Below are 15,070 nucleotides of genomic sequence, written 5' to 3'. Positions count from 1 at the left end.
AATGTGTTCTTTCACGATGTGATGCCTCAGAAAACTGCTAACCCACAATAACTACTCCTATCCACCTACCTTGGCAGATAACCTCTCACCAATAGGAAGAGAAACTCCCAGAGTAGATGGATCTGTTTCACCCGTGGATAGAAAATTTTTCTGTATATATACACATTAAAAAAATATATTACCTAATTGCTTTATAAAATGGTTCATAAATGTGTCTTTACACTTTATATTCTAAACTATTACATTATGCAAAGCAAAAGAATAAAATGGAGATAAAGACAAAAATTACAAATCTAGAGAGACCATACCAAAAGTAATTAGAAAAAAAGAAATTTATCAATTTTAATCAACAATTCCTTGAAAGGGAGAATTGGGCCTTAATTTTCATTCATAATGCAGATACATCTATTTATTCAAGATGATTAAAAGCATGGAAAAAAATGAAACAATTCCAGTTTATATTCCGCTTCTAAGTACATATTCTTCATTTTCAGTTCTCTATTGTTCTTTTGTTTCTAAAGCAAATTTAAACTTTCTCACAAATATCTTTAGGTTTGCTACAATAATGTTTTTTCCTTATTGTTATATGAGTGGATCTCTACTCAAATGCCAGAAAATATCATCTACGAATGCTGTTTCTTTATGAATCCCTCCAGTCTTGTTCATTAAGCATTTAATTTCTGCAGTGTAACAGATGATCATTAGACTATGAGTCAAAAGACCTAGGCTCTATGACTAGCCCCAGAACACTGATCAGCTGTGTAACACAGAAAGTAAGTTAACTTTTCCGACACAGACTTTTCTTCCATAAAATGAGAATGGCATCTGCTCTAACCTACCTACTAAAGCTGATATGAGGATCATGGAGAATAAAATATGTAAAATCTTTTAACATTATAAAGCAAATATAAGGGACTAGGAAAAATATATCTACTCCCCAAATTTTGGTATTGCAACTTAGTAGTCAAATTATGTGGAATGTACTCCTGCACTTCTCTGCCCTGTTCCTTTGCCTGGAGGGAGAACAGACAGAATGTGCCATCTATATAACTAAGTTATGAGGATTACATCAATCAATACTTACTAAGGTGCCTAGCTTCAAACCATTTACGTATTAACTACATAAGCAATTACTGACCACCTATACTCTCCAGGTACTATTTTACATGGTAGAGACAAAGATATGTGTGTGTTCCCGATATTCAAGAGACACACAATTCAGATGGGGAAACAGGAATGTAAAGAAATATCAGTAACTATGGGACCAGCAGTTGGCATTAATAGCTATGTCGCTGGACTCCCACATAGTCTACCACAGTTCAAGCTCCGGACCCGGTGGCTTAAACTCACGCCCAGGCGCATGTGCGTGTGTGCCCAAGATCCCAAGAGGAGAATGGAGGAGAAGAGATTACAGCTTGGCCATCCCCTCTGGGGGGTGATTTCTTGCTTTCTGTTTTTCTGTCTCTGTCTTTCTAGCGAGTACATGTACCCTATAGCAAAAACCTCTCAAAAAAAAAAAAAATATATATATATATATGTATCAGTAACTACAATACGATGTACAGTAATTAATATGTTCATGTTAAATTCAAAATATTATGGGAATACAGTGATGAATAAAACTAAGAGATTAATAAAGTTTCATTAAGTCTGAAATTACAAATAAATTATGCTATAAAAGCTAATTTGATTGGTTATATGGAACATTACACTTATTTGACAGAGAAAACAATAAGACATGACCCTCAGTCACCTTATTGTTTATATGTTTAAGTTATAAATGCATGAAAAATACATTCAAAGTTCCAGCCCTGAAAAGACAGATACAAATATCCTCACTCCTTCATTGGGCAGTTCCTTCCTCCCAACATAGGCCTAGGATAATGTCTGAAATTTTCAATAAAATGAAAAACAGAATAAGAACAACATACTGTGTTTTTCAAAAAGCTGAATTTTTAGACCAGCAGTTAGCATAATGGCTATGTCGCTGAACTCCCATGTAGCCAACCACGGTTCCTGGACCTGGTGAATTAAACTCACACCGGGCGCGTGTACATGCATGCCCCAGATCCTGAGAGGAGAATGGAGGAGAAGGGATTGTGGCATGGCCATCCCTGCAGGGGGTGATTTCTGGCTTTCCATATCTCTGTCTCTCTGGCGAGCGCACGCGCCCTGTAGCAAAAATCTCTCAAAAAAACAAAAAAAGCTGAATTTTAATCATTAACTCATCCATTCGATAAATGATGAGTGATTATTATGTACTCAAATTATTTGATACATTTGGGACACATCATAAAGAGAACAGAAAAAGGGAACCAGCAGTTAGCGTAATGGCTATGTCGCTGGACTCCCACGTACCTCTCCCTTAAAGCAAAAACCTCTAAAAAAAAAAAAAAATATATATATATATATGTATCAGTAACTACAATACGATGTACAGTAATTAATATGTTCATGTTAAATTCAAAATATTATGGGAATACAGTGATGAATAAAACTAAGAGATTAATAAAGTTTCATTAAGTCTGAAATTACAAATAAATTATGCTATAAAAGCTAATTTGATTGGTTATATGGAACATTACACTTATTTGACAGAGAAAACAATAAGACATGACCCTCAGTCACCTTATTGTTTATATGTTTAAGTTATAAATGCATGAAAAATACATTCAAAGTTCCAGCCCTGAAAAGACAGATACAAATATCCTCACTCCTTCATTGGGCAGTTCCTTCCTCCCAACATAGGCCTAGGATAATGTCTGAAATTTTCAATAAAATGAAAAACAGAATAAGAACAACATACTGTGTTTTTCAAAAAGCTGAATTTTTAGACCAGCAGTTAGCATAATGGCTATGTCGCTGAACTCCCATGTAGCCAACCACGGTTCCTGGACCTGGTGAATTAAACTCACACCGGGCGCGTGTACATGCATGCCCCAGATCCTGAGAGGAGAATGGAGGAGAAGGGATTGTGGCATGGCCATCCCTGCAGGGGGTGATTTCTGGCTTTCCATATCTCTGTCTCTCTGGCGAGCGCACGCGCCCTGTAGCAAAAATCTCTCAAAAAAAACAAAAAAAGCTGAATTTTAATCATTAACTCATCCATTCGATAAATGATGAGTGATTATTATGTACTCAAATTATTTGATACATTTGGGACACATCATAAAGAGAACAGAAAAAGGGAACCAGCAGTTAGCGTAATGGCTATGTCGCTGGACTCCCACGTAGTCGACCGCGGTTCGTGTCCCGGACCCGGTGGCTTAAAACTCACGCCAGCCGCGTGTGCGTACGTGCCCAAGATCCCGAGAGGAGAATGGAGAAGGGAATGCGGCGTGACCATCCCCCCTGGGGGGTGATTTCTCACTTTCTGTCTCTATGTCTCTCTCTGTCTGGCTGGCGAGCGCACGCGCCCTACAGTGAAAATCTCTCAAAAAAAAAAAAAAAAAAAGAGAACAGAAAAAGATCCCTGCTCTCCTAAAGCCTACACTCAAGAAGAGAAAGTTAACAAGAAATAATAAACACAATAAAGAGGATATAGAATGTAAGGTGTTGATTACTGCTGTGACAAAAATAAAAAGAAAAAGAACAGACTACAGATACTGCACATTCTAGGGGATGAGGGTGGAAATAAGGGAAATCAGGAGTTCTCTTTTGGACATGTTCTACATATAACACCAGTAAAATTTCTAAGTGAAAATGTCGAGTAGGCAACTAAACACAGAAGTCTGGGGCCAGCCAGTGGCATGGTGGTTAAGATAGCTGGATCATACATTGTCAGCTGCACAGTTCTGAGTCCAGACCAGGTAGCTTAAAAAACATGCCAGGCACATGTGCATGTGTGCCCAAAAATTCTATGAGAAGAACAGAAAATAAGGGAATGTGATGTGGTTATGTCCCTTGAGGGTGTCTCTCTGTCTCTCTCTCTCTATCTCTAACACGTGTAAATGCCCTGTAGCAAATTTTTTAAAAAACAGATAAGTCAGGACCAGAAGTTGGCATAATGGCTATGTCACTGGACTCCCATGTAGTCGACCGCGATCCAAGTCCCGGAATTGGTGGCTTAAACTCATGCTGGGCACATGCACGTGTGTGCCCAGGATCCCAAGAGGAGAATGGAGGAGAAGGGATTGTGGCATGGCCATCCCCACGGAGGGTGATTTCTTGCTTTCTGTCTCTGTTTCTCTCTGTCTTTTTGGCAAGCACACGCACCCTATAGCAAATACTTCTCAAAAAAAAAAAAAAAAAGAGAGAGAAAGAAAGAAAGAAAGAAAACAGATAAGTCTGAGGTTCAGGCCAGAAGACTGAGATAGTAATTTACTAATTCAACTTAAAAACTTTCTGAGAACATGTCCGAAATCTGCACTGTTAGATGGTCAAAAATACTTTATTCTACAAACTAGAAAGAAAATCGTATTTGTTTGTTTTAGTAGCTCTTCTTGACAAAATTTTAAAAATTTGATTATTTTACATTTAAATGTCCATGCAATCTAAAAGTCTAGAAGCCACAGGAGATCTCAGAAGAGTGGGACTTGGAAACCAGACATATTCCAGGAAGCTGCAGCCACCTTCCCACATCATATATCATTTTCGTTTTCCTTTGTTTTTCTTTCCACTCCCACCTCCTCAGTTGTCAGAGTGTCTCTTTCACTTTAAGGGAACATTGCCCTTTATCACAACTATATTCTAGATAATCAAACACCACCAAAAGAACTCCTTCACATACCTTTGAACTTAAAGATTTGAGCAACTTGACTTCTCTCATTTCTTTTTTCTTAAATAATTTTTAAATTTCATTTATTATCATCATTATTATTTGTTTAATTTGACCAGATAAAGACAGAGAGAGAAAAAGGAAAAGTAGGAAAGCAAGCCTTCAGGTCCTGGACTTAAACCATGGTCAGCAGTGTGGGGGTCCAACACCTTAACCACCACGCCACCTGCTGGCCCCTTCTCTCACTTTCATAGAGATAATTTCTTCTTATGCCCCACACCCCCACCATTCACCTCACTCAATAAGGAGACAGGAAAGGGTAAGATAACAAGGTACAAATCCAGGAAGTCAGGCTGGGGCAGAAAAGATACACCATACTAAGGGATTTGAATTTTTATCCTGAAGGCACTAACATACTTAAGTCAGTTAAATCCATTCTGGAAACCAGCATGGAAAATGGTCTAAGAATTAGGGCAAAGAGGTCAGTTAAGAAGCTATAGTAGTAGTTTAAGAAAATAAGAGTCTCTAACATGCAGAACCAACTGGTCTAAAATAATTTTCATACTCTTCACAGGCTACTAAGAAAGTAAATGTTTCACCCCTACCTGTCACACAAGTTAAAAATTAACTGCCTTCTAACCTGATCCTGTTCTATCTGTTGGATCATCGGAAAAGTCGTGATGCAATTTTGCTTTTCTGATGACCCAATACATCATTTCTTTAAAAAAAAAAAAAAAAAGAATTTTATTTATTATTTTTAATTTGACCAGAGAGAGTCAGACAAGAGAAAGGGAAAGTGAGAAAGCAAGCCACCAGGTCCAGGAGTTGAACCATGGTCAGCCATGTGGAAGTTCAGCACTTTAATCACCACATCACCTGCCGGAGCCTACATCATTATGTGGTAAGCACTCACAAAAAGAATTTTACTCTGACCCCGTCAGGCTAGTAAAGCTAATACGCCTTATTCAGAAAAATTTTAAATCTATTCTGTAAGTCATTTTTCATTTTATATTTTCCATCTGAAAAATTTTCTCTCCTTGATCTTCCCTCTAGATAATGCTAATTCTACCTATCCCATAAGCCTTACAAAATAACACCTCCTACAATGAGGCCTTTCCTGATCAACACACCCTCGAAGTTACCACTTTCTGAACTGTGTGAATGTTATTTTTACAACTAGACTCTAAGCCTCTTAAAGACAGGGTTAGGAACCAGCAGATGGTGTAATGGTTACACGTCACTGGACTCCAATGTAGCTGACTTCAGTTCAAGTCCTGGACCCGGTGGCTTAAAATTCACGTCAGGTGCATGTGCATGCATGCCCAAAATCCCAAGAGGATAATGGAGGAGAAGGGATTGTAGCATGGCCATCTCCTTCTGCCCCCCAAGAAAGTGATTTCTCGCTTTCTGTCTGTCTCTCTCTCTCTCTTACTGTCTCTCCAGCAAGCGCATGTTCCCTATAGCAAAAATCTCTTAAAAAAAAAAAAACAGGAACCTACCTATTCATGTTCATGATAAGTGTTTTCAAAACGCTGGTTGAATGGTGAATGAATCTGTGAGACTTTTTTAAAAAAGAGTTTGGAGGCCAGTAGGTGGTATAGCAGTAACACAATACACTGTAATGCTGAACCAACAAGGAAGGTCCTGGGTTTGCATCCCAAGACCTCCCTGTATACAATGGGTACATGCCTGTGATCTCAGCTGGCTGACTCTAGGAGTGGATCACATCATGAGGATGTTGTTGGGTATCCCATCTCTCACTCTCTCCTCCTCTCTTTCTCATGGAAGAAATAAATAAAGATACTTAAAAACAATTTTTTGTAGGCCAGCCCCATAGCCTAGCGCTTAAAGAGGCAGGATCCCACACTGTCAACCACAGTTCAATCCAATCCCTGGTAGCTTGAAAAACATACCCAGCACATGTGTACGAATGCCCAAAACTGTGACAGAATGATAAACTGGAGGAAAAGGTACTATGGTATGACCACACCCTACTAGGAGGTACTTTCAACCTATCCCTTTCTGTCTCAATGTGTCTCTATGGTAAGCATATACATGCTCTGGCGATTGAAAAAAATTTTTTTGTACAACAATAAAACTTTCTCTTTGTTCTCCACTATATATTGACAAACACAACACAGGTTTTGATGCAAAAATATCAATAATCCAAATCCAACAACAGATAGTTTAAAACATCTCCAAATATCTTAAATATTCTATTATTCTATTTATCTTACTGTGATTAGCACAATTTGAAAACAAAAACTAGCATGCTGAAAACAAATGTACTCACACTTGTTGCAGAATATTTATAAAGGATGCATTAAAAAAAGGCAAAAACAAACACGAACTAGGAATCAAAAGCAATGATTTTATTAATGGAATTAGAATGCATAGACTGCCATCTTGCTAAAAGCAAGGACACAAAATGGTACCATTCAAAGGTTTCAAAATCACACATGATTGGTTTCACAAGCACTAACTGGTGTGAATTTCATAAAGGCAAATGATTTCGAGCTACGAGAGCTTAAAAAAAAAAACTAGAAGACAAAAAATAAAAGAAAGAAAAGAAAAACATTTAACAGGCAACCCTACCTTTCTTTTTGCTTGTGCAAGTCCCTATAGTTGAGGGAAACAAACCATTGATAAAATGTATTCAAAGTCCATTCTCTCCATGTGCAAATCAGAGTAAGAGACCATTTGTACATTTGAAACATTACATACCAGTGAAAAATTAAAGAATACCTTGAAATGACTAGAAACATTATAACTGTTGAAAATAAGTTTATAACCTAAAAAAATAAATTGAATTTTAAAATCTACAAAAATCCTTTTGGGTTAGCTATTACATAATTTTACAAAATGCTGGGTTGTCGAGAAAGTCATGACACATTTTTTGCACAGAAAAATACATGATGACTTTCTCAATGACCTATTATACTTAAAACAAGAGTTCTGTTAAATAAAACATTAAATCATGAAGCAAAGACTCTGGTGGTAAAATAAATATGTTAAATGAAGTTTTGAAGTTAAGCTCATAGCAAAATAATTAGCAACTAAAACTCGACACACCATTTTAAGTTGGTTAAGGAAAGTAAAAGAGTGGGAAATTTGGCTACATTAAACCATCATAACTTTACAGAAAACATGAATAACCAGAATCCATAATCTCCTTTAAAATTAAAACCGACTCTAGGTCTGGCCCTATGTCCTAGCAGTTAACATGGCCAACTATATGGTTAGAATCCCAGCCCTGGCTGCTTGAATCTAAGTGCATGTGTACCCCAAATGTCAACAGACTGGAGAAATGGAAGAGAAGGAATTGTATATGACCATGACCAAATGGGAGAGGTACTTTCTCCTTCTCCCTACCTTTCTTTCTGACAAGCACACATGCCTTCTGAAAACTACAAACAAAAACAAAAACACTTCAAAGGTCAAGAGTCTGTTATCCCATGGCACCCAGTTCACAGCACACTTTTTTTTCTATCAATGTCATACATGTCACTTAATTCTGACTAGAATAGTACTGTGCTAGATAGCACTGAAAACCTGAAAAATTAACACACGACAAGCCCCTTAAGAAAACAAATTTAGGAAATGAATTTTAAAACATAAAACCCATTGATAAAACTCATTACCTGAGTAAGATAGCGCCTGTAATCTTGTCGCAGTTCTTCTTTTAGTTTATGTTTCTTTCGTTCATAATCTTCTCCAAGGGGTAAACTTAATCCATACTCAATTCCTAGAGGGGAAAATTAAGTCATATAGTTCATTTTCAAACCAATCTCAATACTGGTCTACCTCCTGTAACAAAGAGCAGGAGAAAGGAAAAAGTCATGTTCACTCTGAAACCAGAATCAGGATAAGTTTTACATTCAAAATGTTTCAAAGAGTAATACACAAAGTAAAAATACAATCCCCACTCATTCATTCTAGGGATCCCACTGTCCTAACCAAAACAACCAACATTATTTGCATCTTTTTTTTAATTATTTTTGCCATAGAGCACATGTGCTTGCCAGAAAGAGACAGAGATAAGAGAAAGCACCCTCTGTCCTCATGGGGTGGGGGTGATCATGACATAATCCTTTCTTCTTCCTTTTCTCTTCCTTCAAAATTTTGGGCATGCACACACACACATCTGGCATGTTTTCAAGCCACAGATCTCTTAACCACGTAATTGGCCATGTGGGATCCAACCACCTTAACCACCACACCACTGTGCTTCTCTGGCTCCTTCTACAGATTTTTGTAGATGTCCATAAACAGATACTTTTATATTATCAAATATGTATTTACATGTGTTTTACATGTAGTTCCTGCTATTTAGATAAATGGATTGATTAGCATCTTACTTTTTCACAAAATTAAAGAAAGGCTAACTACCTTAACTTTTTCACTTAATTTTATTGTAATTTCTACAAAAATAATACCTGCAACAATTTGAATGTGCCTGCTTCACAATCTGGGTAAACATGAACACGACTTTTTTTTTTTTTTTCCACGTTTTTGCCATAGGGTCAGTGCACTCACCAAAGAGAGAGATAGAAAGAAAGTGGGAAAGTTAGAAACCACCCCCCAGGGGAATAGTCATGCCTCAGTCCCTTCTGCTCTATTCTCCTCTTGGGATTTTGGGCATGCACAAACACACACCTGGCGTGTCAGGTCCAGGACTTGAACCATGACTAGTAATGTGGGAGTCCAGTACCTTAACCACCATGTCACCTGCTGGCCCCATGAACATAATTTTTTTTAGCATATAAGAATATCATTGCAATAGCATGTTTCAGGGGAAAAAATGACTATAGAGTCATGTGTTTGGATAAAATTTCCAAAAATTTTTAGAAGTTTAACCACCAATTCTGCTTTCATATGAATGAAATTGTTTCTCCCCCAGCCCAGCCTAGGTAGCACAGTCCATAGCATAACAACTGCAGTGCTAAAGGCCACGACTGACCACAGGTTCATATTACCAAGTCGGCTTGAAAACACGCCACGTGAGTGGGCAAGGAAAAGTGACTGTGTGATAGTGTAAAAAAAACCATGTCCAGGATGCTTCTCCCTGTCTGTCTTGTGCATGCACATACACTATCTATTATGAATTTAAGAAAAAAAACCATTCCCTTTATGACAGGAGAGAAAGATAAAGAAAGGGAAAAGGAGAAAAGAGACAGGCCTCCTTGACAGTGCCTCACCACATAGCAATGCTTCTGCCCCAGCCTCCCAATGAGCCAGGATTGCAAGTGGGTACAAGTACACCCAGAGAGTTCAGGTCAGCCCTGGAACTGAACCCATACTTTCTCTGTAGCTTCCAGCCTCTCAAGTGAAGGTGCTGCTATCTATGCACAACTGCAACTGGGTTTGTCTTTTTATTGGTATTGTATTGTGGTAAAATATACATAATATAGCTACCATTTTAACCATTTGGAAGAGTATGATCCAGTGGTATTAAACAGAACCATTATCGCTATCTATTTCCAAAATTTTTCTTCATCTCAAACATAAACTCTGTGAATGGATGCTAGTTTTTGAAGAAAAGTTTAGATTCTGAGTAGGGTGTTTCCTTACACAGAATTCAAAAATCATGCACTTTATGGTTTGTAAATTATTTTTCAATAAAGCTGTTAAAAACCAAATTACATGCTTTTCAAAAATTTCATAGTAAAATGCTATTCAGGAAGCACAGATATCAGATGAGTATTCAGAAGCCTCCTTCTTTTTTCAGTCCTATTATATGCTTCAGCTGCTATATCCCATAAGGCTGAATATCTCTTACCCAAAATGCTTGGAACTAGAGGTGTTTCAGCTCGTGGGATTTTTACAAATTTTGGAATATTTGCATATACATAAGATATCCTGGGAAGGAACATCAGTGTAAACACAAAATTTGTTTTTTATATACATCATACACATAGCCTGAAAGCAGTTTCATATGGTATTTTTGTGTTGCAGTATTTTGACAGCAACCGTCACAGGAGCTCAGGTGTGGAATCTTCCACTTGTGGCATCATGTCAGTACTCAAAAAAGTTTAGAATTTTGGAGCATTTTCTATTTTCAGATTAGATATGCTCAATTTATAATATTATCGTATAAAAAATTATCACTCAGGGTCCAGCAGATAGCATGGAGGTTAAAGCAGCTAGATCTCACATTTACCAACTGCACTGTTCAAATCCAGGACCCAGCAGCTTGAAAAAAAACATCAGGTGTGTGTTCTTGTCCAGAATCCCAACAGGAGAAGGGAGAAGGGATTTCAATGTGTTCATTCCCTCTATGGGGATGCTTTTTCACTTTCCCCCTCTCTCTCTGTCTCTGGCAAATACATGTGCCCTATAGCAAAAATTTAAGTTATCATTGGGTTGGTTCACTGGCCTAATGCTTAAGACAGCCAAATCCCTCATGGTAGCCACACAGTTCAAATCCCAGTTCCAGCAGCTTGAAAAACACACTGGACACTGCCCCAAATCCTGAAAGGATAGAGAAATGGAAGAGATTGCAATGTGACCACCCTCAACTAGCTGATGCTTTCTACTTCTTCCTCTCTGTCTTTCTGTGTGTATCTCTCTTTCTGATGAGCACATATGTCCTCTGGCCAAATTATTTGGTTTTTTTAGAGAGATTTTTGCTATAGGGTGCATGTGCTCACCAGAAAGACAGAAACAGAGAGACAGAAAGCGAGAAATCACCCCCAGGGGGGATGACCACGCCACAATTCCTTCTCGTCCATTCTCCTCTTGGGATCTTGGGCACATACGCAACTGTGCCCAGCCTGAATTTAGCCCACCAGGTCCAGAATTCGAACCACGGCCAACTACATGGGAATCCAGCAATATAGTCATTACACCGACTGCTGGTCCTCTAATTTTTTTTTCTATTATTGTTTTTAAGAATTATTTATTCAATTCCACTTGTTATTATTAATTTTTAAAAATTTGACTAGAAAGAGAGAAAGAGAAAGTGAGAAAGCAAGCCACCAGGTCCAAGACTCGAACCACAGTCAGCCATGTAGGAATCCAGCGCCCTTAGCCACCATGCCACCCACCAGCCCTTAACTATCATTTCTAAACAAAATAAAATTCCCCCTTAGAGATTCAGTCACAAGCACTACAAACAAAATAATTAACTATAGCTCATGAACTGCCATGGAAAAAAATCACCAATTTGTGCCTCATCCCTCATAATGTAATCAAAATGTGTCACATCACTGCTTTATTATATCACTAAAATATTTCAGAGAGAAAAAAAGCCAAAATGGTATCAACAGAAATGCATGTCTGTTAACAGAATACTAAATTCCACCATCTACCATAAACACTGTGGAATACTTCTGATAAAAACTTCTGTACTATTTAAGCCCTCAGTAGAGGACATAGAAAGGATTTCTTAGGAACAACTCATGCATGCTCCCAAAATCCTTCCAAAAGAATCTAAGGCATTCCATATGCTTGAAATTTTCAATCATCCCAGAAAGGAACTCTCCTCACAAAGGAACCTAAGCCTTATTTCAAGAGACAGACTTTAAGCCTAAGGAAAGAAATAGTTTTCTTACATTTGGAATAGAGTATCATATGAAGCTAAACTATTAAAATTCATGAAGGCGAGGTTCATGCTTCATTCAACTTTATAGCGCCTGGCACACAACTTTTACCTCACAAAGGTTCGTCAAATTAATGCCCAAATTAATATATGAATGAGTGCTTGAGCAAGAGACAGAAATGAGGAAGAAGAAAAAAAAAAAAAACCTTTTTCGTATTTCATTTCTACTTTTAGTAATCTGACTGTATAGAGATGAAGCATAATTACTAGTTACCAAAGGTACATTTTTCTCTAGTCACACAGGGTCACAATGGATTCTCTATTGTGTCAAAGAGAAAGAGCCAATAATGCTGCAAGGGCCGTACCTCCCAAAAGGCTCCACTTTCTCATGCCAGAAATAAGCAATTGACACTTACTGACATATCATGTGTTCAAGGTGATATTTACTATGTTTTTCAATTCTGTTTGGTGGGTTAATGTGGAAAAATGAAAAAACATAATTTATTTTATTTATAAATTACTATTCATATTATGTTCAATTTTACTCATGAAGAATATATGTTTTCTACAATGGATTTAAATAGTATTTGTAATCACTGTCTTAGCAGACAAGTAACACTATATAGTGCCTTCTGAAATATTTATAATTATATTAATTAACGTTTAGTCAGTAGAAAAAACTTTTTGATTCTTATTTTTTATTTGATGCTAACATTTTTTGACACTGGAAGTAGGACATAGATATAAAATGTACAACTATGTGGAATGATTTAAATATTCTATTTGTTTTTAATGCTGTATTAACAATAGTACCTCAATTAACTCAAATGAACTAAGAAACATGGCAGGACTTACTTAGTCAGCTGTTGTCTTCTGATGGTTCTAGTGGCAAGTAAAGCACTAGTATCACTCTAGGGTCATTTGGAGTGATGTCACTTTATCAAGTATAGCATCAATGACCCAAAGATAATTAACATTGTGCCTCAAAACTATAAACAATTAGAAGGTTTATACAGCAGTTGTGAGTTAAATAAAATACTTAAGACTAAAGTACACAACTTTTTAAATTAATTTCCCTTCTAAGAGAGCATTCATAATAAACACTCTATTAGACAAATTAGAATGGAACATCTACTTTTCAGAAAACATTATGTAAGGATAATCAAAAGACAAGTTATAATAAATAGTAACAGACCTTTATATAAGCAGGTGAGTTATAAAGAAATGTGACTACTTTAATTGAGGAGAAATTCTTACTCTTCTTTATTTTTTTGGAGAGGCTTTTACTAGAGGGCACAGGCACTCACCAGAGAGGCAGAGACAGAAAGCAAAAAATCACCATCGGGGTGGATGGCCACACCAATCCCTTCTCCTCCACTCTCCTCTTGGGATCCTGGGTACACACACACACACACACACACACACACACACACACACACACCCTGTGTGAGTTTGAACCATGGGGTACAGGAATCAAACCACAGTCAACAACATGGGAGTCCAGTGACATAGCCATTACACCATCTGCTGGTCCCGAAATTCTTACTCTTAAACCTCAACTCTAAAGCTCTTATTACAAGGACCCATTTGATGTATAAAAAAGGCAGAAAGTATCTGGGATTTTGTTTGTAGTAAGACAAACCTGACACTTAATATTCTAAAAGGAGTAATAATCAGAAGTACAACTAAAGGGGATCAGCAGGTAGCACAGTGATTAAGGCGCTGAACACTCCCACATGGCCAACGGTGATTCAAGCCAAAAGAATCTAAGGCATTCCATATGCTTGAAATTTTCAATCATCCCAGAAAGGAACTCTCCTCACAAAGGAACCTAAGCCTTATTTCAAGAGACAGACTTTAAGCCTAAGGAAAGAAATAGTTTTCTTACATTTGGAATAGAGTATCATATGAAGCTAAACTATTAAAATTCATGAAGGCGAGGTTCATGCTTCATTCAACTTTATAGCGCCTGGCACACAACTTTTACCTCACAAAGGTTCGTCAAATTAATGCCCAAATTAATATATGAATGAGTGCTTGAGCAAGAGACAGAAATGAGGAAGAAGAAAAAAAAAAAAACCTTTTTCGTATTTCATTTCTACTTTTAGTAATCTGACTGTATAGAGATGAAGCATAATTACTAGTTACCAAAGGTACATTTTTCTCTAGTCACACAGGGTCACAATGGATTCTCTATTGTGTCAAAGAGAAAGAGCCAATAATGCTGCAAGGGCCGTACCTCCCAAAAGGCTCCACTTTCTCATGCCAGAAATAAGCAATTGACACTTACTGACATATCATGTGTTCAAGGTGATATTTACTATGTTTTTCAATTCTGTTTGGTGGGTTAATGTGGAAAAATGAAAAAACATAATTTATTTTATTTATAAATTACTATTCATATTATGTTCAATTTTACTCATGAAGAATATATGTTTTCTACAATGGATTTAAATAGTATTTGTAATCACTGTCTTAGCAGACAAGTAACACTATATAGTGCCTTCTGAAATATTTATAATTATATTAATTAACGTTTAGTCAGTAGAAAAAACTTTTTGATTCTTATTTTTTATTTGATGCTAACATTTTTTGACACTGGAAGTAGGACATAGATATAAAATGTACAACTATGTGGAATGATTTAAATATTCTATTTGTTTTTAATGCTGTATTAACAATAGTACCTCAATTAACTCAAATGAACTAAGAAACATGGCAGGACTTACTTAGTCAGCTGTTGTCTTCTGATGGTTCTAGTGGCAAGTAAAGCACTAGTATCACTCTAGGGTCATTTGGAGTGATGTCACTTT

General features: G+C 37.0%; 1 protein-coding gene across 1 annotated transcript in view; it reads right to left on the bottom strand.

The window, feature by feature from the left end:
• The window catches only part of CSPP1 (centrosome and spindle pole associated protein 1), a 154,710-nt gene that overhangs the window by 108,860 nt on the left and 30,780 nt on the right, over window positions 1-15,070 (bottom strand). The window contains exons 4-6 of the mRNA XM_006150462.3: window positions 8,359-8,462; window positions 7,313-7,336; window positions 70-150 (exon numbers count right to left, since the gene is read on the bottom strand). Of these exons, the coding sequence (XP_006150524.1) occupies window positions 70-150; window positions 7,313-7,336; window positions 8,359-8,462 (209 nt within the window). The remainder of the gene's footprint in view (window positions 1-69; window positions 151-7,312; window positions 7,337-8,358; window positions 8,463-15,070) is intronic.

The sequence above is a fragment of the Tupaia chinensis genome, unplaced genomic scaffold, assembly GCF_000334495.1.
Source record: "Tupaia chinensis unplaced genomic scaffold, TupChi_1.0 Scaffold000288_2, whole genome shotgun sequence".
NCBI classification, from domain to species: domain Eukaryota; kingdom Metazoa; phylum Chordata; class Mammalia; order Scandentia; family Tupaiidae; genus Tupaia; species Tupaia belangeri.
Note: the sequence above shows the minus strand (reverse complement) of the source record. Positions and strands in the feature narration are given on the sequence as shown.